Source organism: Streptopelia decaocto (genome assembly GCF_964273445.1).
Source record: "Streptopelia decaocto genome assembly, chromosome: 1".
Classification (NCBI taxonomy): Eukaryota; Metazoa; Chordata; class Aves; order Columbiformes; family Columbidae; genus Streptopelia; species Streptopelia decaocto.
This window is the reverse complement of record NC_138663.1, coordinates 60168559-60196502: the sequence shown is the minus strand read 5'-3', so window position 1 is coordinate 60196502 and position 27944 is coordinate 60168559. Positions and strand designations below refer to the sequence as shown.

The window sequence follows — 27944 nt, the reverse complement described above, 5'->3', positions numbered from 1 at the left end:
TTCTCTGGAGACATTCAAAACCCGCCTGGACATGTTCCTGTGCGACCTCACCTAGGCGTTCCTGCTCCAGCAGGGGGATTGGACTAGATGATCTTTTGAGGTCCCTTCCAATCCCAAACATACTGTGATACTGTGACTCCACAGCCGGGGTACCATTCGGACAAGCTTGCCCCTGCCAGGCCGACACCAGGGCCTCCCGATGGGCCACGCTGTGCCTGTGGCAGAAGCTGCCGCGGCGCTGCCCAAGGGGTGCGCTTGGGACCGCGGAGACAGCGGCCTCCGAGTGTCCCGCCCTGGCCGGGAACGAGCGGCTGCTCCCTGACTGCGGCTCTGGGCCGCGCCCTTCCACTGAGGGGGGGCCGCCCAGCAGCCCACAGACAACCGGCGACCGCGGCAACGGACGCCCGCCCCGCCACCGTCACGTGACCCACGGTGGCGGCGCCGCCACCCGTCGCTCCCCCTTCCTTCCCCCCACCCCGGCGGCCGGCCCCGGCTGCGCGGTGCATTGTGGGAAGGGCGGTAAGATGGCGGCGGCCGCCGCTGGGCTGAACTGGAGGCGGGTGTCTTCCTTCACGGGGCCGGTGCCGCGCTCTCGCCACGGGCACCGGGCGGTCGCCATCCGCGAGCTGGTCATCATCTTCGGGGGCGGCAACGAGGGCATCGCCGACGAGCTGCACGTGTATAACACGGGTGCGCGGGGCGGCGGGCGCGGCCCCGCCGCGGGCGGGGGGGCAGGGAGCGCGCGGGGCGGGGCCGGGGCTGTGAGGCGGCGGGGAGAGGGAAGCGGCCGGGCTGTCATGGCCGTGGCCGCCGCTGCCACCGGCCTCCTCACAGCGGGGGAGCGATCGCCCCCCGCCGCGCCCCCAGGCTCCTGCCCTCCCCCTGGGCTGCCCGCGGGGCTTCGGCTGAGGCGGGGCCGGAGGGCGGGCTGTCCCCGGGCTGTAAAGCGGCCTGGAGCCGGAATGGGGAGGCGGGAAATATCCCTGGGCGAGGGTTCCTCCCGGGGTTGTGCCGTGCCCTAGCTGATGTTTTGGGGTTAATGCTGCTTTCCGGGAAAAAAGGGACCTCGAAAATCTTCATGTGCTTTCCCAGCCCCTCGTCCCGTGGTGCAGAGGCTCCCCGGGCTGGCTTAGCCCCTTCGAGTGCCCGGATCCCCCTTCTTCCCTCTGCTGGCAGCTCCCTAGAGCCGAGCGTGCTGAAATCCTAATAGAAATCTTGGGTAGAAAAGTGAACATGTTGGCATTGGGAGCTTTTCCAAACAGGAAGCTGCCCAAGACCAATTTTATTTGTGAGAGAGCAGCTGCCTAAATAGTTCCTGTACGGGGTGCTGTGTGGGGCTGGAAAAATTATGTGTAATTTCAGATCTCAGGCTGAGATGGGAGTGCAAAGTGACCGATCTGTGCTTTGCAGTCAGTCGGTGTTGTCTGCTTCTGCAATGTAGCAAAAGCATGAAAGTCAGACCATGTTAACCAGCCTTTTAACTTGCCAACTTTTAAGAATAATTGAAAAATTATTCTTATTAGCACTCCCCCCCCCAAAAAAAGAAAAAAAATAAAAGGTAATGGTATTTTTGCCAGTGTTTTTTAGATAAAATCTGGGAGCACAAGCATGTTTTGGTGGTAGTTCTTAAAGAGGAAACTGTTTACTGTTAGAATTCTTCCAGGCAGATTTTTTCCATGGGAGCTTAAAGATCTGCTATACTCAATCACGTTTTTTTGGGGAAAAGAAAAATCTCTTAACCCTTCTGTTTTGATGAGTAATCTAAAGAAAGCTTTTACATCGTACAGTTACACTGTGTTTCGGAACAGAGGTTCTGATGAGCAGCTTTTGAGTGAGTCTTAATGTCACTTTTTTACTTTTTTTTTTGCCTCTTCTTTCTGCTAAAGGTGTTTCCCCTTTGTGGCAGTGACAAAAAGTATCATGACTCAGTTGTTCCAGTTCCCAGATGAGTGTTTGGCCCAAACTGATGTTTTTTTTCTGGAGGAGTAAGATGCGGGACTGTGACTTGGGCCGCCTGAGTTGTAATGTCATTAATTGCTCTCACTATAAGTATGGTGGCTTCTGAGGAGCTGGCACACATCTTAATCCCCTGCAGCAACATTCACTGGAAGCTTCTAATTTCACACTGTTCCTCTTCGTGCTCATGAAAAATGCTTAGGAAAAATAAGACAATATTTCCTGTAATTCTTTCATTCCAGAACAGTTTGAACACCAGTATGCTGCTGCCGGATCAGGCAGTCTCGGTTGCTCTCTCTTGCCTGTGTGCCTCTTCTCTCCCATGTGTCAGTGAAGTGCTCTGTAGACATTAACATTGATCCCAGAACAGTGTAATTAGTTTTTCAATAGGCCCGTTAAGTCCAGGCACACTGCCTGAACTCCTGAAGCTCTAATTATTCTGATTCTAGGGCTGGCTCCCTCTGAGTTAGTGTAGTTATCTCTTTTGTGTGAAACTGCACTTATATTCCTTGTTAGCCCCTTTTTTTGGCAAATCTATTAAATTGTGTGTGACCCTTGGTAACGACTTACAGTGACCTCATGCTCATTCATATATTGAGTAACACTGGTTTGATACAGGAGTTTGCTCTTCTTTTTAATAAAAGAAGTTTTAATGCAATTAAAACCTAGCATTAAACAAACACGTAAAAGGTGATTCTTTAGAAAGCAGAGGTATTTAGAAATAAACTTTCCTTCTCAGTGTTGAAATATTTTTTTTTTCTTTCTTTTTCCTAAATAGCTACAAATCAATGGTTCCTTCCTGCTGTAAGGGGAGATATTCCTCCAGGCTGTGCAGCACATGGATTTGTTTGTGATGGTACCAGAATACTAGTTTTTGGAGGAATGGTTGAATATGGAAGATACAGTAATGATTTATATGAATTACAGGTAGGAAATGTACGAAGATGTTTCAGTTTTGAGGAGCACTTGTTTTTTTATGAACAAACATTTTATATTACCAAGTGCAGAGGAAAGTTAGACGAGCTTTGCTCTGCTCCAGGAAGAACAACCTCTTTAAATTGTGAAGATGGAGAAAATGTAAACAGCTGTGAAGAAGAAACTTCCATCTAGACTAAATAACGTATAAGACATTTACTGTTTTATGCAGGTTAGCTCTTACGTGTCCCTTTTAATGTATATCCTAAGAAAAGCCCAGCATTCCCTTAAAATAATTCAGAAAATGTAAGTGTTAATATTATCTGAATTCTATTGACTATGAATGACTATAGATGAAGATATTTCTGAATATATTCTTTCCTGTCTTTAAGGCAAGTCGATGGCTCTGGAAAAAAGTAAAACCTCAAGCTCCTTCCACTGGATCACCACCTTGCCCTCGACTTGGTCACAGCTTTTCTTTGTATGGTAACAAGTGCTATTTATTTGGTGGCCTGGCAAATGAAAGTGAGGATTCAAATAATAACGTTCCAAGGTATGCTGATTTGGTTTGAATTCTGTATGTTTAAAAATAAATTACTAGATACGACAGCTTTGAAGAGGAACATTCTAGGGAGGCTGCCCAGTGTACCAAGTACTCACATTTGGATTGTTTGTGCAATGGATGGGTTACATGAAAAAAAGCTTAAAAATTTCTTCTGCTAATCCCACAATATGTAACACTGACTGACAGCTCTGACACTTTTGGAGGGAAACTTGAGTAGACTTTGGTATTTTTTCTGTTATTTTGGGTGATGTTTTCAAGAATGGCTTGTTTTTCAGAATTAATTAAATCAGCAAAGTCTTACGAGTAGTCAAGGAATGCACAATGGAAGTTTCCTCTATAATTCTGTGGAAAACAGATATGAATTAGTCTGGAAATTTTTTAAAGTAACAGCTGAAGTTGCCTTTATTATTGGCAAACAGTGCTATAATGCTGAAGTTTTATATCCACATTCACCTGCAGTTCAGAGCAGCTCCACTCAGCTATGAACTGGTAATTTTAAACCCAGTAAACAAGAGGTATCTGGTGTGAATGCCAAGATTCAAAGACCGTTATCTAAAAATAACTTGCTGATAGATTCAACAACAAATGACTAATTGTCTGTTGGCCAGCCTGAAGACATCAGAAAAGAAAGAGCTGCTTTTCATCTTTGCCTTAGAGTTGCAGAAATCTCTAATGTTCCACGTCATCATGAATTTCTCAGAACTTTGCAGTTTATTCCAACTTTGTCCGTATGTAGTAGTTTCTGCTAAGAATGTTGTTTACCAATGTTGAATGTTTCTTTCATGTAATAATGTATCAGGTACGATATGAAAGCATGTTTCCTTAGAGGCAACAAGTTAATAATAGTTCATTATTAGCTTTAAATACATTTATGTTTGGTACTGTTCACAATATCATCAGATGTTTTGGGATTTAAAAATGCTACACTCCTCGAGGACTGGAGTCTGTAATACTTGGAAGCAGTCAGAGTTTAATGCTCACTTTTAATCTTGCTTGTAAGCAAATTTTTCATACTTCATCAATAATACCCTAGATATTTAAATGATTTCTATGAACTGGAGCTGCAACATGGTTCTGGCGTTGTCGGCTGGAGTATTCCTGTGACCAAAGGGGTCTTGCCGTCTCCCCGAGAATCTCATACAGCCATCGTGTACTGCAGAAAAGATGTGGGAAGTCCAAAGATGTATATTTTTGGAGGGATGTGTGGCTGTCGGCTTAATGATCTCTGGGAACTTGACATAGGTGAGTTGATCTGCCAGTAGGAGTCAGTGCAGGGTCATTACTGGCTAAGAGGAAAAATGATAGTGTATAATGATTAATGGCATCATGTGGTGCCAATAGTTTTGGGACCTACAGTGTTAACCTTTTGTAATTTTTGGAATGAAACAGCTACAGTATAGTTTGCTTATATTATCCTCACTGATTTTGGCTACACTGCGAGATTGTTTCCTTAGAGTGCTCTAAAGATTGTCACTATGATAGCCAAGTTGAATAACCTTAATGAAACCATAATATATCTTTTTGATAAACTGATAAACAATTAGTTTGTCAGTATTTCCTGTGAATTTTTAAAGAAGGTTTGAATGCTCGTTATTGTGCCTTCTATCTTGAAGTGGGCATCGTAAAAAGATGACACCTTGTTATGTTGAATGTTAGAGGTATGTTCCCTCCTAAATTCCAGGTAGTGAAGTATACAGTAACAAGTGTTTTGACGGTTTTTATTCTTTTCTTTTAGAAACAATGACCTGGTCAAGACCAGAAACTAAGGGGACAGTACCACTTCCTCGCAGTCTCCATACGGCCAATGTAATAGGAAACAAGTATGTCTGTTGTTAAAAGCTCAACTCTAGAAAGGTACACCTAGTAGGAGAATGATGATGCTTATCCACTACTGCTCAGTATAAACCGTCAGCCCTGTATAGTACTTTTCAGGTTCTGTTATCCTACATCAGTGGAAATGAAAAAGTATCCTTGTTAATTTAAGGGTATCAAACTATCAGTGTTTCCATCCAGCAGGACAGTGCCAAACCCACAAGCTTCTTAATGCACCTTTGTGTGTTCTGGGGCGGTCTTAGCTGGACCTGATCTGGCTCTGGCCAGAGACAGCTTGAACGCCTCTGAGACTGTGAAACAATGAATTAGTGAAGCAAACAAGCTGCTCAAAGAGTAGAACTAGTTCTAGGCAAAACCTTTCCACATTTTTGTGGGCCAGTTTTCTGTAGTCTATTCCTCATTGCTTTCTTTCTTGCTAATATGTTTTTTTTTGGCAGCTAACATTGTTTAAGTGGACATTTAAACACACGTTTTGGTCAATTTTATATCAGTTTACAAGCTGGCATGAGGAAGAAGAGGCAAGTGGGGAGAGAACTGTGAAAGCTTTGTATCTTATGATCCAGCAGCTTAGCTTTTTATTATTTGCTTAAAATGTTGTTAGTTTATAGCCTGCATTATGCTTTTAAATTTTGATATCTCACTTAGATACCGGTCGTCTAATTTTAGAATGGTTTATCGAGAGGTCTGCAGTAAAGGCTTATAGAAATTCTGTGTAAATGTGTGATTTCTGGGGAGTACTAGCAGTTTGGTGGCTTGTAAAAAGAAAAAGTACTAACATGTTTCTGGGAAGTTCTTTGAGGAGTTTGGGTTTTTGTTGGTTGGTTTTTTTAATCCGTTAACTCAAAAATTTCAGAAGGTAGATATCTGCAACAATACTTTCCAAAGAGTAGACACAAAAAAAATCTGCTGTAAACTAGACCTGTAAAGCACTGGAAAATTTCTGTTTTGTCCTAGTTTGAGAGAGCACATGCAGCAGATCTGGATGTTAATTGGCTTTTCTTTTTCCCTCTTCCCTGTTTTCCTGTATTTCAGAATGTATGTTTTTGGTGGATGGGTTCCACAGTCAGCAGGAGGTGAAATTTCTGCTCATGATGGTGAATGGAAATGTACCGGTTCATTTTCTTATCTTAATTTGGGTTAGTGTTTCTGCCTTTCTGGGAGCGGGCATTTTGAATTAATACTTTCTTAACAGATTAGAATGAACATTTTTAAGACCCCAAGAAAAGTTTTAGGACACACAGTTGCAATGCTAGCTGACTGAAGAAGATACCAGTTTTTTACATCTTTCTTAAGAAGTTATTTTAAAATTATTATTTTTCTTGGAACATTCAGCAGGTTTGCTGATGCAAATCTTTGTTAATACAACTTTAAATACTAAGTAATATAGATATTCCTTCTTCATTTATAGAAAAACACAAGAGACAGATCCAGAAATGAGTTTTTTCTAAATGTGACAGTACTTTCCATGAATCCTCACCTTCTGATCTTGTATTTGCTTGAGAGAAACAACCAGAGGTCAGAAAATTCATCCTGTATTAATTTATTGTATCTTGCAAACTAATTGGAAAGTGACCTTCTCTTTGCAGTATTGTAAATTTAAATGCAATTGTCTGTAAAAACAGAAGTGATTTATTTTCATTTTCTCTGAGCAGTTATGTGTGTTAACATCTGTATTGCTTGTTTTGGAAAACATCTAGAAACTAAATTTTTTGAGTTTCATTTACTAGATACCACAGAATGGATAGGTCTGATCTCAGATTGCCAGGAGGACAAAAGTAACTTGTTACCAGGGCCAAGAGCAGGACACTGTGCTGTAGCAGTTGGCACTCGTCTCTATATCTGGAGTGGTAGAGATGGTTACAGAAAAGCGTGGAACAATCAAGTTTGCTGCAAAGATCTTTGGTACCTTGATACCGGTGAGTCAGAAATAAATAAGAGACTTATACTATGTTCCATATTTTATTAACAAATGGGAAGCTGGCATTGATTATCAGAACATATAAAGCTGTAGCAAACTCAAAGATTATTTAAATTTTAAAGTTTATTTAAATAAACCACGCTTCACTGTGGACTGTTTGAAGGCTACAGCTCTAACTTAAACTTAAAAAAAAAAATAGCAAAGCTTGTTTAAAGCCTCTGGAAGAACTTTGTGACTGGCTTCTGCATTGCATGCCAGAGTCAGTATACACAAAGTGCTAACGGGGGTTTTACCTACACTCAAGGTTCCTGGCCTCTCTTTTAGTGATCTTTTCTGCTGCTACTTATTCTTTTTTACCAAACCCCTCATTCTCTTGGGATCATTGCTGCTGCTGCTGCTGCTTCCTCATCTCTTGGACTGCAAAAAGATACTGTCAAATCTGAGAGAGGACCAAATTGTTTCTGGGGCACTAATCACTCATTAGTAGCTGGCTGATGGCAGGACACTGAGATGGTATTGGGAGAGAGGGAACTAGAACAGTACTTCTGAGCGGGAGTTGGTAACTACTCAAGTGGAAGTGTAAGAATGGTTACTGGAGATTGTGGTGGGGGTTGTTTTGTTTTGTTTTTTCTTTCCTCAGGAAGATCAGAAGATGACAAAGAGTAGCAGGGGAGGGATGTGCTTGAGAGTGCAGCCTAGTCAGGCATCAAGGCAAGTGAGAGGAGCAGGTCATTGGCACTGAATCATGCTTAGGCTTCAGCCTCTGCAGAAGAAGTTTGAAGGAAACCTCACTTTAGCTACAGAGAGCAAGCAAAAAGGAAGCACAGTCTTCTGTGAATCCTCTCCAGGAATACGTAAAGCTTTAGGAGACAAAGAGCTGCGTGCAGCCTTTTAGGAAGGGATGAGGATCTCTTATCTCTGTAGTCCCTGTAATGATGTATATACAACCCGAAGACTTACTCGCAGCAGAAGAGCCATTAAAAAACAAAGCATCGAAACTTTAGCATTTGTGGACACTCTAGAATGGCACTTTATAATTCTCTGACTTGACTTGCCACCTTTGGTAACTGTTTCTTGTTGAATCTGGTATATGTTGTACATAATTGAAAAAGGACTACTGGTTTTGCTTGCGTTATATAGATATTTCTTAAGCTGGTAAAGGAGGGCAAATTCAAACATGCCATCTCTGTTTTATTGGTTTCTTGTAGAGAAGCCTCCAGCACCATCACAGGTACAGCTGATTAGAGCTACAACCAACTCTTTTCAAGTGAAATGGGATGAAGTACCTACGGTTGAAGGATATCTTCTTCAGTTACATGCTGATTCACCAGTGCCATCAGTGGCTGGAATACCTGGTACTGGGGTTCCTGAGACTTCAGTGCTGAGTTCACAAGGTAGTAGTCAGATCGTATTACACTAATGTTTGTGCAAACGTGAAGTAGAGGATTACATAAGTAATAACTAAGAGTTTGATTTTTAGAAAATTATTTTAAGAGAGAGAGACAGGCCCTATGTTTTTGGTTATCTCCAAAATGCGTGCATCTAATGATGGAAAACTCAGCTGTAATTTGTCTCCATCAGTTTTGGCCAGCTGTCTCAATATGAAGATGTTTGCACAGTGCAGGGCATGATTTCAGAAAGGAAACAGTGAGGAAGGGATTTTATCCAACTGTTTGGCCTCGCAGTTTCAGTTTTAGAACAAAGTCTTCCTTCAGGCAACTTAATGTCTTCCTCTTGCTTACTGGAATAGATTCCAACCAGCATAATATTAAGTTTCATGTAACCGACTGGAATTTGCTTTTCTTTACCTGAAAGGTGGCTCTTCTCTACATCCAAGTCCACAATCATTGCCTAGTGTCCCTTATCCAGAAATGAAGGTGGATCATCCCAGCCAAACAAATAATGTCATCCCTAATAATGTAAGTGTAAACTGAAAATGCTCAAGTGGCAGAGTAGTGTGGGAAGCAAGAAAACTGCCAAAACACTGTCTCAGTTTTGAAAGTCCTTGCATACTTTTTGGGCCTTAGAAAAACAAAACTAAACAAACCAAAAAAAGACATCTGCTGAAGTAGTGATGTCTGTTGTCTTACATTCTTTTTACTTTTGTGATTGACAGACAGTCTTTAAAGTCCTCCCTGGTAATGCAGAAAGGGAACTGCAATTGTATTGACTTCCAGAATGCTAAGTGGAAGCCTGATACCAGTAGAAATACTACTAATCCTTAAAATGTTGGTGAAATTAATGTAGGAGGCAAAAAGGACAAGGCATATTACTTCTTTGTTAGCACTTTTACGCTTGTCTGCTTAGTTCGTAGGTTCCTACTACAGTATAAACCCGATTATTATCTATTCTGGTTGTGCAGTTGTACATGTTCCACTGTTCTGGCAATTTAAAAGAAAGAGGGTGGACACACTCTGGCTAAAGGGTCACTTGCATTCTTGTGGAAAACACATGTAGAAGTACTATAAATTGTGCTAACAGTAGAAACATCTTAGGTATGTGTCAGGAAAGCAAAGGTTGAAAACTCTAATTGTGATTTTTCCTATCCTCTTAAGTGCCCCTAATAGACTAAATTATGCATCAATGAACTTCCATGTAATAACACAAGAATGTGAACTCACTCTCAGGTAAAATTTAATATGTGTCAGGGACACTTCCAAGTCAATGTAGAGTTTCAGTATTTGTTTTATAATGGCTAAGATAAGGTGGGTTGTGAGGCTGGTTTCTTGTTTTAATTTCAAGTGTTAGGGGGATTTGTTGGAGGATTTTTGTTTGTTGTTTTTGAGCAAGCATTTTCATGCCATGTTTGCAACTGAAATTTCTGAACTTTGCAGTTAAACATTAACAAATGTGTTGTTTTGGTTAGGTCCAAGTTTCCCTTACATCCAACTCAGTATTAAAAGTAGAAGGAAAAGAAAAGGTTGCAGCACCTGAAAACAAGATTACACAAGAGACTATGAAAAACCATGCAGATGCTACAGGATTCAAAGAATCAAATGCCCCTTCTCTTTTGCCTGTTTGTACTTCAAGTAAGATGACTATAGAATAAAAATTAATTTAAAAGTGAGAGTTAAAATTTACCTGATAAACATAAGATTATTTCTGTTTTGCAATTTTAAATTAGTTTAGATGCCTTCATAGTGTAATAAAAAAAACCTTGTGCTAGTTATTACTCTACGTATTTTTAGAAGATTTGAGGAAAAATTGAATCTTGTTTGAAGTGTTGCAAGGGACATGAGATTCTCAATATATTTGTTATTAGGATGGCATATATGTCTCTTTAAATTTAAATAGCCATTTTTAAAATCAAAGAACAGACTGACAGGGCCAGATTCATTTTACGACATTAAGGTGACAGTAACTCCAGGCTGTCATTGACACTACTTCTGTCTGTGAATAGTGAAAAGCTATTAGCCGATGTAAAATTTTAGGCAATGTAGAGAGGAGCATGTTTCTCTCTGACTGTAAAGGAAACAAAATGGGCACTGATTTCGGCATTTGGCTGAAGTGCCTTAAGTTCAGTGTGGTGAATCCAGGCTCAATCACCTGAAATGTTTGGTTTTGACTTTTATGTAATTTATTGGTTGTTGGATTTTCATGTTCATCGCAGTGTAATTTAAGTATCGTGGAAATTTTGGATCTTGGTGCTAAGTGAGAAGCAGACTTCCATGGTCGTTAATCTGAAATTGATTGTTACAAATCTATGATGCTGATTTGTGTGGACACTTTTTCCAAATTCATCCTTTCATAATCAAATAGATGTAGAATAGCAAGCTTAAAACAAGTGAATTGCTGTTTTAATTTAACTGTTTACATATATCAGTTTATAACTGTGCAGACAGACTCCTGCTAAGTTGTATATGTAAATGAAGCATTAGCAATTAATAGCTCAGATTCAGGTTAGAATGGGTCTAAACTCTGGTTTTACGTACAACTAAAGCCATTAGATCAAGTTGAGATTTGTTAGGTGTTACCCATATTGAATTCTGGTTGATATTTTCTTTTTTGAAGGTCCTCAGATTTCAGCTAATGTAGGTGAATTACATGACTTGGACAAACGAACTGTAAATCCCGATGCTTCTGTATCCAGTACTGTCTCCAGCACACAAACTATGGTAACCCAGCAGGCTGTTAAAACTGAATCATCAAGTACAAATGGGGCAGTTGTTAAAGATGAAACTTCACTAACAACATTCAATTCAAAATCTGAAGGTTTGAAATGTGTTTCACATACTGTATTTTGAGCCATATATATCTAAGGCCATCAGAGTTCTTCTAGTGTGGTGGGATTCCCATCTTGACTAGTACCTGGGATTGAGATAGGGCTTTGGGGACCTTGGGCAGCCTGAATGATCTATGATTTAAACATCTTTTAAAATCAAGATGTTTCTTTTATACACTTGTAAATAATTTTGTTTCCTGTAAGTGGAAAGTCCTTTAAATCTTCATCTTTGCAAAAGCCCATTTTCTGAATAGCAGTGGCAGCCAGTTTTGGTGCCCATAGAGCATTTGCTTTCATTCAGTGATTGTCTGTTTATTTAGTCAGCCAAAGACTACAAATAGTAACCTTAGATGGTTTTGATTTTAAACAATTGACCTCTGTAACAAATATGGCCAGTTCATGTGACTGGCTCACCACTAGTCAAATGTGGTGACCTCTTCAGAGTCTGCTTGAAATACCCAAAATAAGCAGCAACACAGAAACTAAACATACTGGTAGTTTTTGAAGTTTTATTTTTCATTAATATCAACAGGCTGTCCTTACTATTGTTTTGAATGTGAACTAAAGAACTGTTATTCTTTTATTGACGCTGTGTGAGTAGTGTTATTTTTATCAAAAAGTATTGTATTTTAAAAGCAAAAACCAGAAACACAAGTATAGAATACTAATATTCCCTTGTGTTGCTTATGCACTTTATCTTTTTTTTTAAAGATTCCATTTTAAATTTAATAAATGTTCTTTTTCCCATCTGTTAGGATTGTTTAAAGATTAACTGCTCATGTTCAGACTGTATTGATGTCAGAAACAATATATTTAAATTAAGATTTCATGCTTAGACTACTCATACAGCGTCATCAGGATGTGTATTAATCTGGTATTTAGATTATCTGTTCATAGATTATTTCATATGGATTTCATAGTTCTGTCATTTTTTTAGATTTTCTGAGTCCTGCCTTCTGTTTGTATTATCTGCAGCAGCCTGCAATGCCAGGCTCTTACAGTTGCTCAGTGAATATGACACAAGCCAAAATTAGTTGTTCATGTTATAAATAGAACTGCATGCAAAAGAAGTCTGAGGCACACTTTTGCAACAAATACTTGTAAATGGCTGTTGAGGTCAACTTTCATACTCTGTGTTAAATTTTTCATATCACTTAAGCTTTTTAAATATAGCTTTTTGTTTCTAGCTGCTGAAGCTGCTTATATCGTGCCTTCGACAAGGGTCAATACTGGACAGACAAATGATTCACACTCCTCAGTAAGTCTGAAAAAGTATAATCAAATTGCTGTATTTATTGTTCTGTTGATTAGTTGCATAGCCCTTCTGTTTTCCTTTAATTATATCTCTGAAAGAACAGCAATGTATATTTAGGGCTTGACATGAATAATAGAAGGGTAAACATTTCTGTTGTAAAACTAATTGCATTGTGTGGGTTTGATTTGAGTCTAAGCAGCAGTTGTGTAGTTGGGAGGAAATCCAAGTATGTGTTTCAGCTGTTGAATTGTTTTTATCAGCTGGCACAGTGAAATGGTCTCTCTGCTGCATGATATGGAAATGTAAAATGTTTTTGTGTATGCACAACTGAATTTAAAATGAAGTAGGTATTAGATCAGACTAGTGTTAGCTGCTGGTCTACAGGTTTGAAACGTAACTAAACTGACATCTTGATGTTTTTCCCTAGAGGAGATGGGGACTGGCTATGCAAGCTGTAAATACTGCCTGAAAAAGTAAATGCTTCCTATTTCACCTGCTTACAACTTAATACACAAACCCAAGGTGCCACTGTTGCCACCAAAAGAGAGGAGCTAAGGATGGGAAGAAGCTGCTAAAGGGTTGGGGTGCTTTCTTTGCCAAGAGCAGCTGCCACTTCTGCACATTTTCCATGCCAGCAGGACCACGGCCTGTCTGTGGTGGGCACGCTGGTCTTGCAAGCGCCCTTCTGGTGCCTGCAGACAAGCATGAAAGATGGTTTGTCTTTCTGGGTCAGTCAGGGACAGTTCCCATACCCTCCACCACCATCACCCCATGCCACAGCAGAGCCCCGTTCTCAGCTGCAAGCGAGTTCAGCCACCGCTTGAAAGAGAGAATGTTTGGGGCTGAGGTGTAGCTGAGTTCCAGGCAGAGCTACCTGTGTTGGACCACGTTGTGGAACTTCTTGACCTCTGAGGGAAGTTAACTCACAGCTACATGCTGCTCCAGACACCTAGTTCTACAGCTTTAAACTTCTTCCCCACCTTGTTTAAACTAAAATGTCAGAGGTGACATCCCAACTTTTTTTTTTAAAATGATGGCCTCTGTCTAACTCAATGTATAAGAACCAGTTGGTTTTGAACAGTATTTTAATGATAAATCATTCGACATACAAGAAAGTAACACTGGTATAAAAGGGGGCGTCTGTTAAATATACTAGAGTCTTAACATTTCTTTTCCATTATGTTGAAATATGGGTAGTCAACATAATATGTTCTTCAAATACTAGAAAACTCCACAAAGACAGATGGCACCAGGGAAAACAAGAGACCGGCAGTGGTATGATGTTGGAATTTTTAAGAACAACAGCGCTGTGGTGAGCCAGTTCTACTTGCTGCCAGAGGAAACGTTGAGCAACTCTAACAAGGTAGCTGCTAATTCTTCTCTGACATAACTTGCACATATTTTGGAATCTGTTGCTCATGTGGTTGACAACAAAATGTGGGATGTTCTGATCCTGCAGCAGGATCTGGTCCTTAGAGAAGTTTTGTATTTTGCCCACCTTTTTCTACTATTTCCCGAAACAGATTAATTTTCTTCTGTTGTTTTCGTATCATAATATGGAACATCTTATTTTCCTATTGCTAATTCTTTCCATATTTCTAGCTTTAGGAAAGAATATTAAACTTAGTGAGCTTTCAAACCAGTAAAAATTCTTAAAAACAACTTTTATTATGTTATTTCAGTACAGCATTGAAATGTTTAAATCAAAGTTTCTTCTCTCTTTCCAGAATCTTTTTTAACAAATTGTTAAAGGTACTAACAAGACATAGGCTAGGATGCTTAAAGAAGAGTAGATGTGGAACTGTAGTGGGGTTTGTATTAGATTTCTCTAACTTAATGTTGTTGGACATGTAAATTTATGTATGAAAATGCTATACATGTGAAACTTGCAAAAATATTGCAGCTTTGGTGAAAGTGTAAATTAATGATGTCCTAGCAAACTAGAAACAAAAAGGATGGGTATATATTTTCTTGAGACAGAAACAAAAGAACAGAATGCTTCCTTTGAAAGCAATCCACAATAAATATTGTGCATCTTAATTTTAAAGAGCATAGTACATCTTACAGTGTTTGCATTGACTGTTATTTCTTATACATTATTTAGGAGGAAAATAGTTCCATTGGAAGTTTCAAGGATGCATTGATGCATATTTTAAACTTGGAAATACAGTAGCACACAATATTTCAGAAATCCATTTGTTACTAACTTACAGTGCTTTTCTTTAAAAATATTTTGATGACCTGTGCATCAAATTGCAACTACAGGAATAACTGGTTTTGAAATAAAAATACATTTTAGGACAGAAGAGTATGCTGATTAAATCATAAGCTATGCAGTTGGAAATGCTGCTTGGCTTTTGCTTTCCCAAGTAAAAATAACCGAGAAGTGCAGTTCAATTTAAATGATTGAAAAATTGAGCTTTTTTTTTTTTTAGATAGAGGTGTAGTCTCGTATCTTAGATCAGCTGTTTTGAGGGAAGCTGGAGCCTCAGCCAGAACCATTTTGCAAATCCTGATTTAAGTACAAAAGTATTAGATTTTCAGTTTCAGTTAAATTTATTAATCTCAGTTTATCACTACCCACTTTCTGGTTTTTTAGGCTAATTGTGTTTTAAATATTTTAAAAATTAACACAAATGTTGCTTTATTTTCAGATGGAAAATGCAAATGTACCAGACTACAGATTACTTAAGAAACAGGATCTTTTTCCAGGAACAGTGTACAGGTTCAGAGTTGCTGCAATTAATGGCTGTGGGGTTGGGCCTTTCAGTAAAATCAGTGAATTCAAGACTTGCATTCCAGGTTTTCCTGGAGCTCCTTCAACGGTCAAAATCACCAAGGTGAGAAATACAGGTAGTTCTCTTTCTCACGTATAAAATTCTGGTCACAAGATCAATCTCAGAACTCTTTGGTTTTAGCTGGTTTGTTGTTGTTTTTCTTCCAAGTTAGAATTGTCATATAAAATAGTGTCAAATGCTCACTTGGTTTACCCTGCTCGTGATAGAATTTTAGAAATAGAAAATAGAATAGAAATTTGCTATAAAGAATAATTTTAAGACTTAATGATCATGTTACCAGATACACATCTTACTCAATCATCTGATATAGTTTCCCTGTTATTTTCTCTTTGTGCATTCTTAAATTTAAGGGGTTTCCCATGCTTTTTTAAAAAAATAAGGCACGTCCTTTCCTCCAAAGAGTGATGGCATTAGGTTAGAATTTTCAGATTATTTTAGAGGGTTGTTTTTGTATTTTATATGTAGATATATAGATACATATTTGAGTATCTAATCGTTACCTACATACTATCACATTTTCTCCTTTTTCTTCAGAGTGTAGACTGTATTCATCTATCTTGGGAGCCACCTGCTTCACCCTCTGGAAATATTTTAGAATATTCTGCCTACTTAGCAATCCGTTCCACGCAGTTACAGGAAAATCCAAGTCAGCTTGTGTTTATGAGAATATACTGTGGTCTTAAAACATCGTGTATAGTGACTGCTGCCCAGCTTTCGAATGCTCACGTTGATTACACTTCTCGACCTGCCATCGTGTTCAGAATTTCTGCAAAGAATGAGAGAGGATATGGACCAGCCACGCAAGTTCGGTGGCTTCAAGGTAAAGTCAGTGTCAGATGCAGCATTTAAATGGGCTGTAGCTGTGGCAGAGAAAATGGTGTATTGTGTCTGTAGAACCATCGCTTTTCTCAGCAGTGTGTGTGAGGTTCTTGCAATGTTTTGTACCTTCTAGAAGTTGTAAGAAAATACAGTTGTTGAATTTGGCATAATATTTTAAAAAACTTCACAAGCAATGACAATAAGTACTGAAATCCTAGTTATTGAGTCTTACCCAGTCCCTGAAATACTAAAAGCCTAGCAAGCTTCTGATTTCCCTGTGCATCACCACAGCCCAAAGGTTTTTCAGTCTAATAAGAAGTAATCTCGTTACATGCATGGGTGTAATCAGGTTTTTTTCTTTAATCTTTTCCCTTCCTTATGGGAAACATTTTTCATAAGGTGACGTAAGGTGCGTTTTTGTGGTGCATATTCGCTTTCAAGTCTTTATTACAGCCAGAAGGGGTTTTGTCATCTTGTCCCAGTGCTTGAAGTTGTGTGGGCTCATGATGAGTTGGGGCTGGGAATGGATCCACTGAAAAATCAGTTTTTAGCCTGATCAGTTCTGGCTCACCTTTTAAGTAAGCCAGTTGGAGGCTCGAAACCAGAAGTTTTTGTTCGTTCTTCTCTCATCCCACTCCTTCCCTTTGCGGCTCAGCTTTCTGCTGGTTGGGAGCTGGTGTTGCTCCATGTGAGGTCCTGTGAGCCGAGGGAAGGTTGGGAAAGGCAGAGCGAGGGGAGTGTGCCCTCCCACTCAGGGAGCCTGGGGCTGTCATATTTGGGGAGTTGACCTCTCTGTTTGGGAGTGTGACCCACAGGCTGTGGTTGAAAGCAAACTGCTGAATACACCACTGCTTGTTGTTTAGCATGTGTTTTCCTAAGGTGGAGAGCAGCTTCCCTAACATTTAGTATTCCATGCTGTTTTAACCCTTTAATCGGCAAGGGGTTTGACCGTGAACTGTGAAACAGTTGTTGCTTGAAAGTGTTTGACCATGTGAAACTACAAAACATTTAACAATTTCTCCTTCTTTTTGCAGATATGAAAACATCAAGCTCAAAGTAGAAACAACATAATCAATCTCAAGTTTCGAATGTAGTGTTTAATGTAACTCTTGTACTATTTGTAAATGCTACGAATATTTTATTTTTACATTGTTTTTATCTTAAAAGTATATAACCTTTTTTACGTTTGAAACATCAGCACTATACAGCCTTGCTCAGGTAAGAGTACCATATAGAAAGTATATTGAAGATGGAGGGGTAGAGGACCATACTCTACCCAGTAGCTCTTTTTGGTAGTGATAGTTAGCATGTAAAAAATGCACAGTTTCAAATTAAACATAAATAAATACAAAACTGGCACATGCAGTAGTATTGGAGGTGGAGTCCCCATGATTGCTACAGATCTTACATAGGTAATTCATAAGATTTGGTATATATATGAGCAAATTCTCTTTCGTTTCAATTCCGTAAACCACGTTCTTCATTGGGATGCCTGAGTACAAGGCAAAGATTTCCAGTTATTATATAGTAACTTAAAATGTATAAATATTTTAATATATACTTTTTTGTAAAGAAATGATTTTTCTACTGTTTGTAACAAATATGGTAATCTTGAAAGATATCCCTGAAGATTTAAAAGGAAAAAGATAAACTTAGTCATTTTCTCTTATTACAAAAAATGTCAATTCATTGTAAATGCACTACTAATACTTTGAATTATCTTTTTGTAGTTGTACAAATCTTAAACTTGTAAATACCAATGTTTACAAGAGACCTTTCTGGTCTCGTATGAAAACTTCCATGAGATTCATTCTCTTTTTTTGTTTTTAAATCCATATGCTTTGCTTTTAGCATATGCTTGCTTTTTGCACTAATAATAACTTACCTCATTCCTGTGTTTGTAATCACTTGTGTTGCTTCCATAATGTTTCTGTAAAACTTCAATCTGAAAATTTTAACCAAAGTTTAGAATACATGGTAAGCAATTTTGCACATATTATATGGCAACTTTCAACATATTTATTCCAGTTAATCTTCTTACGTGCTTGTTTGCTTTACCAGTATATTCTACCAATCAATTTCAGTATTTCCCTTTTACTATGCATCATTCTACATTAACTAGCTGGCTGATAAATTCAACAAGCATTACTTCTAGGAATAGGTTGAACCATTCCTATGCTAAAAGAAAAAAATTGTTCACAGTAGTGAAATAAAGGTAAACATTTTAAATGCTATTTATGTACCTATATATAAACCTATGTTTACCAAAGTGTAGAGGAAAATGGCTGAGTTAGACAAGGTCACTAGGTGAATAGATTGAGGCACTTAAATAAGATTTTAAAATAAAATCTAAATTATTTGCTGTGCAATGAAGTTTATACTTTGCACTTTAATTTTGCCCCAGATGCCAAAAGACTACATCAAGGTAGAATTTCTTGCCTCTGCCAGTTAAATTTGTCTTAAGAGGGTTTGTAAATATATAAACTAAAATAAATGATGTGCCTGGTTTGGTGGGAGCAGTATCACTAAAATAATAGAGGTTTAACAGCTCAAGTATTCCAGAGCAGATTTAATAGCCAAGTTTTAGCTACCCTGAAAATCAAGGTTGTAATGGAAGTGCTGATACAGCCTTAATTATCGCAACACAGCACATGGTATAATAGCATATAAAAAGTGCTGGGGACCATAAATTGTTAGAATAGCGTTAATTGTGGCACAGGAGTAATACGTGTGGGTTTACTCCAGAGAAAAATCTTCTGTTTATGACAATGACCGATATCCCAGATTCACTTTAAACGTTGTTTATAGTATGAATGTATAGGACTTTTCCTGACTTAACTGGCTTTAAAATATTTGTGTTTTAATGGTCCATTTCATCAGGTATGATCTCACTACCAATACTGTCTGATAACTCAAATACCATACACATGAGCTGTTAACTAGAAGAATAGAACTTGGTTTTTCTTATTAGTACTGTGAAAGAAGCCTTTAGAGAAAACACTTGTGGCTTTGATTTTGTTGGTTGATAGCTGTGATTGTAGAGTTGTTATTTAAGAATAAAATCTGTTGGGTATGTCTGGGTGGAGTTTTTTTGCACTTGGTTTCACATGCTTTGCACAATTTCTTTTTCAGTAGGTATGTCACAACTACCAAAGGGTAAAACTGTGGCGTTTTCAATGAAAGTATAATTTCCTTGTAAGTGTGCTTTCTTCAGCTGACTTGACATAAGATGTCACTTTCTCTTCTTTGTCCAAGTTGGGTGATGTTGAATAGTGATCATACGCAAATTTTCAGTTCCTCACAGTTTTACTTTTAAATGAAATTGTGGTACGCGCTGTAAAATACACTTTGTGGTCTGTTTTTAGAACTGTATTTATAACGTCTAAAACCCACCTGTTTGCCTATCAACTAGATATCAGACAAATACTGATTTTTTTGGTTTAAAATTTGTTTGGAAGACTGCCGACTTCGGCTCTTAGAGAATCTGTGTTATCCATTTGTTTTGTATATTGCTAAAGGACATGTAACAGAAGCTGAAATCTCTCCAAGGACAGTATCCTTATTGTAGAAATGTCTAGATTTACTACACTCCTTAGGGCAGTTGTGACTGTGTAAGTATAGGACAGTTGTGCCAGTTACGGCAGCCACTGCTACAGCTTCACCTTAAGAACGTTCTTGTGAAAGTGGAAATGAAGTGAACAATAACCTACACTTTGTGTTTTCCAAGTAATTATAGCAATATCCTTTGAATGTAGTTTGGAGTAGAGCACATGATCATGCCATAAACTCTGAAGATATAATAAGTATTACTGTTGTTATCTGATATTTCAAGATAGCGAATTTGACGTGAACTTAGTCTTACAGCCTGTTACTTAATGACCTCTACAAGGAAACTGACATTTTGTACAATTCCAGTTGATCAGTCTTATTTCGAAGCATTGTTTGTTCTTTGTAATAAAGTGGTTGTCCTATCTAAATGCATTGTAAACACACAAGTGTATGTCTGCTTTCTCAAAGGTGTACGTGCACAAACTTCAGATTTCTGCCCTTCTTTAGAAAAGGGGACGATACAGAGAGACTACAATTGTCCTGAGGGGGGAGAGGGTTTAATGATAAGCATTGCAATACTGAGTATTACGCTTTCATAAAAATTATCTCCCAAGTTAATTCTTGGCTACCTCATGGGTTTTTTTTTCTTAGTCGAGGTTCCCCAGTTTCCCCACCCCACCTCCTCCTGCAGTTGCTGTGCTCTCACCATCACTCTGCGCCCTCCCTTCCGTGCCTTTTGGCCCTGCAGCTGGCCACAGCCGCTGAAACAAGAGTTTTGAGGTGACTTCACCTGTCTATACCAGCGGTTACATTGCTGCTGTTCAAAATGAGTGACGAGGAGTTCGGTATTGCTTTGTTTCAGAGAGATGGGAAATAAGTGAGCACTTACCCTCCTCAGAAGGCATCTAATAAGGGTATGAATCATGAGCGTGTACAACTCTGCTCAAAATGTCACAGTCTTGGGGCAAGTTGCTACATTTTTATGGCAGGTGACTATGGGGAGCTCCTGGGGAAATGTTTCTAGATGCAGGGAGGAGTGAGTGAACTGAAAGGTCTACGGGATTGTTTCTAGACCTCTTTAAGAGACTTTGTTTAGGAAACTGCTAAAAGCTGTGTTCCAAACTGATTTCTTCCTTGTGTTCCTAGCTCTTAGAGTAAGTGTCGTCTTATTTTCAATTATTTGTAGTCTTTACATTAGCAGAAAACCTAAACAATTAGTGAAGAATTCTCTCGTTTTTTCCTTTCTGTTAATAAGATTCTCAGAGTAGGAGTTATTTTTTCACTTTAAAGCAGACTTGAATTTGCTGTATGAATTTATCTTAAAAACAACTCCGCATTTTTTTTTTCTCCTTTATTAGCTGGTCCCTGGTGTATTTTTACAACTTTTTCTAGTGAGCTAAAGGCCAGGGTTGGTTGGTTGGTTTTTTTTCTCTGTGGCTTCCAGTTCTGACACTGAAGCAGTTCCAGGTTCCCAGGGCAGGGGTGGAGAGCACTGACCGGTGGCATTGTCTTAGCAGTTGATGTGTTCCTCCTCCAGCTAGTGACTGTGGAACCTTCATTTTGGTGGTGTTTTCCATTGAGGAGATCTCTTTCATTAGAATTTCTAGAAGTTAGTTGAAAGTAACAGGAAGATGACCTCAAAATAGATCCTCTGGCTCCATGAATGAGTTTTTAGGATACTGCCTCCTGCAGAGAGGAATTCCCTGCTGGGTGCTGTGGGGCAGGTGGGGGTTGGCTGGATCCCAGTGTGAATGAACCATGTCAGGTCTCAGCCAGAGAACTTCTCTCTTGCAGCTGTGGAGCCCCACTGTGGCCTTACGTGGGCCTGGTTTGGGAAATAGGTGCTACAATACAAATCACGAACCAAACCCAGATGTGTCGCCTGGCCTGAGGACAAGCAATACAGCAGGGGCTGGGTGGCTGAATCCTTCTGTCTTCCCCAAACAAGGGTGGTGGTGGTTGAACCCACCTGGAAACGGGCTTTGCCCAGCGTCAGCACCCAGCCTGGCACTGGGAAGCCCCATCTGTGAACAACGCAGCTGCCTGGGGCTGCGGGACTTGGTGCTGGGGGCACAGCCCTCTGCCGCTTCTCCTTCGCTTTCCTGGCCCTCACCTCCCCCGGTCAAGCACAAAAGCCACCGTTTGGCCATGCCCCATCCCTGCAAACATGCAAGGCCGGGCTGGATGGGGCTCTGAGCAACCTGATCTAGGTGAAGACGTCCCTGCTTGTTGCAGGGAGTTGGACTAGTTGACCTTTGAAGGTCCCTTCCAACCCAAACTGTTCTATGGTTCTCTTTTGCTGGTGTCAGTAGTGGGAACTGCTGTGTGGAGAAGAATGGATAATGGCAGACTCATGCCCGGGAGGCTGGAGGCAGCAGGATGCGGAGGTGTTGTAGGCACCCAGTTTAACTTCAGACTACATGAGATGGTATAAATTTGCTTGGCAGGGCTCATCAGTTCAGCAAAGAGGCAGAAGCAGCGGAGGAAAAGAAAGGGAAGGGCTGGGCTACCTGGGTGGAGAGGGGGAAGGAAGAGGAGGGCTGGGATGGGGAGGAAGGCCCAAGAGATCTCTCTGAGCTATTGTGCCTGTTTGTCTAACTCTGTCCATATGTGCCTAACTATAGATCATGAAAACTTGGCATCTAAAAAGGTGGTAAGTGGCTCCTTGCTCTGTTCCCGAAATCCTTCAAAAGCCTGAAGTACCTCACTTGTTGAACTTACAGCCCTGCCAATAACAAAACCAAAAAAATCTACCAAATTTGGGCTGGGTTTGGTTTGCTGTCATTGTTTTATTGAGGGTGTTCTTGCCTCTTGCAAGCATCTGCTTTTAATATATGACATTATTGCTGAGTTGGTACAGCAGCTCCTTAAAATGAAAATTAAGACTCGAATATGGTTATCTTCAAAGAGAAAAAGAGACTAAGCATTTCAGTGTGTACCAAATGGTGAGCAGTGTTCAGAGAGTTATTTCTGTATCCGATGAGATTATAAAATACTGTTATCCACACATGGAAGTTATCAATATACAATTATTTCCAAGTGCTTCGTAAAAGAGGCACGCTGGGTATGTGCCATCTTAGGAGGTTCAAAACCACCAGTTCCTTGCTTTTGTATTCATCCCCTTTTTTTTGTTTGCATTCTCTCATTTAAATGTTTTTGTTTGGTTTTGGTTGGGTTTTTTTGTTTGTTGGTTTGGTTTGATGATTGTTGTTGGTTTGGTTTGTTTGAGGGGAGGGGATTTATGGGTTTTTGTTGTTGGTTGTTCGGGCTTTTTTTGCCAGGGAATCAACTGTCTTTTAGGATAACCACCCCTCTCTTACACGCAGTGCTGGTAACTCTCCTTTAACAAAAAGCTATTAGGTACAAGTAGTAGCTTCTGGCTTTGACCAGCATTAAGGAGTACCCCAGATTTTTCTTTTTAGCAGCAGCTTTGTAATTATTTCTTCATTGCACTTTGCCTGTGTAGGGAGGAGACCTTTATGTGTTGACTTTCTATGCTGTATGCTCCGGAAGAAAAATATTTGGGGCCTGGGAGCAACTCCCTAAAATAACTGTCTTGAAGAAAAGTCTTGAAATTTCAATCTAACAGCTTGAGGTTTCACATACTTATGTTACAGTTTTGGTATAAATGCAGACTATTTATGCAGTTATTATTCAAAAGTTAGTTACTGAAATCAGTTCATTGGATTTGTGCTGCTGTTAGAAGGTTAGGAAGATGAAGTTGCTGTAGAAAGGCGCTGCTGAGCCATCTGAAAACAGCCTGGGAGCTGGCAAGTTATTGTCAATATTTCTTCTTCTGGTGGGTACAAAACTTGATCTCACTGCATCCACTCAGGAGACACTTTGGACGAGCTTGTAAAATGTGGCTGTCGCTGCTGGTTTTGAACAAGAGTAAGAGCAGACTTGTCCTCTGGCGCAGCACTCCCCAGGCCCCGCAGCCTCCACCTTCCCATCCCCAAGTGACGGAGCCGTTTCCCCACAGCAGAAATGCTTTCCAGCTGGCTCGAGGGGAGATTTCGGATCCCTTACCTCCTCCCCCAGTGCTCAGCTGCTCCTCCAGGCAGCCGCCTGCTCTGCAGATTGCATCTCCCGCTGTGTTGCCTTATGCAGGGAACTGGGGCATCTGGGGGGGGTTGGATTTCATGGCTGGGGTCAAGGAGTCAGATGCTGCAGAAACAAACCTGTGTGTCCCCGAGTCCTATGTCTGTGCTACGCTCTTCTCACCAGTGATGGGAGATAAGCTCTGATGGCATCAACTGTTTGTCTTCACACAGGCTGTGGAGAGGAGTTAAAATTGTGTATACTCGTCCCAATTTGCTGGTGCACAAATCGGGGACCAAGGTTTAGCTGCAGTTGTATTTCAAGTGACGCAGCATCTGTATCTGAACTGTGAGTCTCAGTTTGGCAGGTGGGGGTTGCTTTTATTTGCTGTCCCTGGTCCTGTGTCCTTTTGGGGGTGAGATACTCTCGTCATCACAGTTGTGTCATTTCAGGCAGATTCCCTGCCCTTATTTACTGATTCATTTTGTTGATTAAAAAAAAAAAAAAAAAGTAATCTATAATTTTGCCTCCCTGGTTTCTGCCATGCTGAAGGCACACCTGAAGCAAAAAAATACATCTAAGAAATTAGTTTTCTGCTGTACGTGTCACCAGGCAAGCTACAAACAGTGACTAGGTTCATGCCCTACCCCTCGTTTGGGGAAAGCTGTGTACTGAGGCATGGCAGGGAACCTCTTTGAGTTGGAAACAACCCTTTTTCCTTCTTTCACTGTGCACAGAGAAGATGCACAGTGACAACAGTTCAGGAGCAGCAGGGAAGTGCTTTAGTGACTGTGTCCCAATGGCAGGGGAGGAATCACGCTGCACCCAGTGATTTGATTGCCTGGAGAAGAAAAGGCTCCAGGGTGACCTTATTGCGGCCTTTTAGCACTTAAAAGGGGCCTATAAGATGGGGACAGACTCTTTAGCAGGCCTGTTGGGATAGAACAAGGCGTAATGGTTTTAAACTAAAGGAGGGGAGATTCAGGCCAGACATAAGGAAGAAATTTTTTACAATGCGGGTGGTGAAACCCTGTCCCAGGTTGCCCAGAGAGATGGTAGATGCCCCATCCCTGGAGACACTCAAGGCCAGGCTGGACAGGGCTCTGAGCAACCTGATCTGCTTGAAGATGTCCCTGCTCATTGCAGGGGGTTGGACTAGATGACCTTTGAAGGTCCCTCCCACCCCAAACTGTTCTATGATTCTACAATTTCTGCAGAAAACTGGTCTGCACCCCTGAACAGGACCAAAAACCTGGGCTGATTCTGACCAGGAATAAATTGCTGCTAAAACTTGGTTTGCAGTGCACTGACTGTTGATGTGCCTCCTGCGAGTGAGCACTGAGCCACTATTACTGTGGTTTGTTAGCCAGAAACCAAACCCTTCAGGCAGCTCTGTCCTAAAAGTCAACTACAATCCCTGGTGCTGCACAGACTGGGCCAGATGAAGTATGAGGCACACACATGTTAGATTAGCAGCCTGAAGGATGCTTCTTTTCCCAGCAGATTTAAACCCTCAATAGTTTTCTTCCATGTAAAAGAAAATTAGGTGCTATTGCTCGTGATAAATGGATCCCCTGGACCAGCGTACTGCAATAAGATATTCCAGGAAATTATCCTGGCAATTTGCCTGGAATATTTCCTAAACCAGCATAGCTGACTCCCACTGAGCTGCTGTGCGCTGTCTCTCCTCTCCCTGCCTCCACAGCTACACTTGGATGCTGCAATTTAATAAACGCGGTGCAGCTGGCACCCATTTGGAAACTATTGTGCAGAGGAGCAAACAGCCCTCACTCCCAAGAGCATTTGGCCTTGAATGTCAGCACAAGCTGAACGGGCACTGAGCTTCCAGAGAGATTTCCATTAACTTTTTACCTACTAAGGGTCAGAGGTGACATCACAGTCCATTATCATGCCAGTTTCACAAATCAATAGGTAAACCAATCAATAGTCAGTTGCTTAAGTGTATCTTTTTCAGCCTTTTAAAGGGTGGAAGTGTAAACGATTATGCCAGAGCAACATCTCTCATTTTCAAAGAAGAGAAACTAGCCTGCATTTTCAACTAGGTACATGTTTTAAACTGTAGTTTAGCCAAAAGGCATCCTTCCACCACTGCTTTTTTCATCAAACCAGTTTTACCGGGGAACGTAAGACTAACCGTTGTCCACATTATCAATATTTAACTTCTTCCTATAGGACTGCTTGGGCCCTATATAAAAGATAGCTCCCCATTGCATTATTCATCCTAGAATCTACATACCAGGTTTTCATTTATAAACTTAAGAAAATTCACTTCAAATTTAAGTAAAAAACTTCCTTTCCTCTACTTTACTCAGTACAAATAAAAACTGGAAAAAAACAAAAGGTCTAGCCCGCACCATTTGGGAATTCAGTGATTAAAAAGCAAGCTGTCTTATTACTGTGAGTATAACTGAATCGACGAGTCTACATGACTTAACCAGAGTATTAATCACATTCAGAGCTCTGCAAAATGAAGAACTTTATAGCCGTAAGCAAGACTGCTGCCAGCTCTTATCATGACAGCAAGGTGCTGGGGAAAATATGAGCCCTGGGCTCTCCCCTTTGCTCTCTGTGTTGCTTTACACTGAGGAACCTCCTGTGCATCTGCAGTTGCCCATATGGTTCCCCTCCTGCTGAGGACCAGAGAGAAATCATCTGTATTTGCTTACAACACATTAACAAGCATCATCTTGAAATTCTGCGGTAGGGATCATCTACTAATCTGACATGATTCACAGTGTATCCACGGTGCAGTTCAAGGAAGATGGCTATTTAAAGTATAGCCCACCTAATTCATACGGATTTTTAGCTGCAGGCAGAGAAGCGTGGGTCAGTAGGTATTTAGGATGTCCCGCCTCATGCCGAGACTCCCTCTGTGTTCTGGCTACACCACCCAGCCACGTATTTCAGTATTTAGTGGACATCACAACAGAGGAATAAACAAAACAGTAAAGATGCATCCGTACAGCAGCAAGACTGGTAAGGGCAGAGCCTCAGCTCCCGTTAAGCCTGTAATGAAAATGGGACATGGAAGAACGCCATCTAAATGAGCTTTTCTCACAACTGCATGTTGACTAGAGATAACAGTGTTTGTATGCTTTTAAAGACACCAGAAGCATTCCATAAAGATCAGAAGGATCAAGTCACACAGAAATCCATTAAAAAAAATTAATGTGGTAAAATTTGCTTGTGTCACAGAAAGACACCTAAAAACGTCACTGTGCTTGGAAAAAGATCTTTGATCAACCCTGCTGTTTCAAGCAACCTTTTTCCAAATTTTAGCACAGGCTGCCATACCTGTCTCAAGCTCAGTTTGGGATTATCTTAGTTCAAACAAAACATTCAAAAAACCAAAGAGGACAGTTTCGTAGAAGCAGATGGGATACGACAGGAATGGTCGCTCCTGGTTTGGGTCTAAGCTACTCTCAAACTTTGAATACTTACAAAAAGAAAGTGAGAACACACATCAGTTGTTAAATTAAAAAAACACTCCACAGTGATTACGCTACTACTATTTTCTCAGACCACATTTGTTCTACCAGCACTACAGTACCCTGCAAATTTTATTAGGTGAATAGTTTCAGAGAGACATCAAACCAAGTGTTGTACTGCTGGTTCTACACCTGTATTTTCAGGAAGCAAATGAGCAAGTTGGTTGCAGTTTTGTCTCTGGACCTCAGGGGGCTGGAGGGGAAAATAAAAAAAGAAAACCAGTGCAATGTCAGCTCCTTGCCACACATGATGGTGTGTAAACCATAAACTCAAAACACTTAAACCTGAACTCACAGGAGTAGACAGCAGGCTGAAAAATGTAACTGGTTTCAAGAGAATATGAGGGACGACCTCAGCCCCCTTTCTGCACATCCAACTGCCAAATCTCTCCCAGCTTCTCCTTAGCTGTGATCACAGCTTTTTCCACTGCAAATTTAGAAACATCAAGAACAGGGAATGAAGGGCTGAAATAAACGGAATACAAACAGAAGGGGCTCGTGTAGGGATTGTGTTATTCATTTGTCCATTTAATGAAGAACTCCATTTGTTCAGTCATAGCTGCT

The 27944-nt window shown here is 40.4% G+C and overlaps 1 protein-coding gene across 2 annotated transcripts; it reads left to right on the top strand.

Annotated features, from left to right (window-relative positions):
* Positions 1 to 488: 488 nt before the first annotated feature.
* Positions 489 to 20269, top strand: HCFC2 (host cell factor C2; the record flags this gene model as incomplete). Of its 2 annotated transcripts, XM_082076248.1 has the most annotated exons (16): positions 490 to 690; positions 2735 to 2883; positions 3264 to 3424; positions 4470 to 4678; positions 5172 to 5256; positions 6302 to 6405; positions 6997 to 7185; positions 8396 to 8581; positions 9003 to 9106; positions 10054 to 10216; positions 11199 to 11399; positions 12597 to 12667; positions 13890 to 14027; positions 15319 to 15504; positions 15997 to 16282; positions 17316 to 20269. In XM_082076248.1, the coding sequence occupies exons 1-16, from the start codon at positions 525 to 527 to the stop codon at positions 17339 to 17341; spliced, it is 2424 nt and encodes an 807-aa protein (XP_081932374.1). In that variant the 5' UTR covers positions 490 to 524. The 2 variants fall into 2 exon arrangements, with proteins under 2 accessions (XP_081932373.1, XP_081932374.1); XM_082076247.1 differs by lacking the exon at positions 17316 to 20269 and having other exon boundaries at positions 489 to 690; positions 15997 to 16311.
* Between the last annotated feature and the right edge of the window lie 7675 nt (positions 20270 to 27944).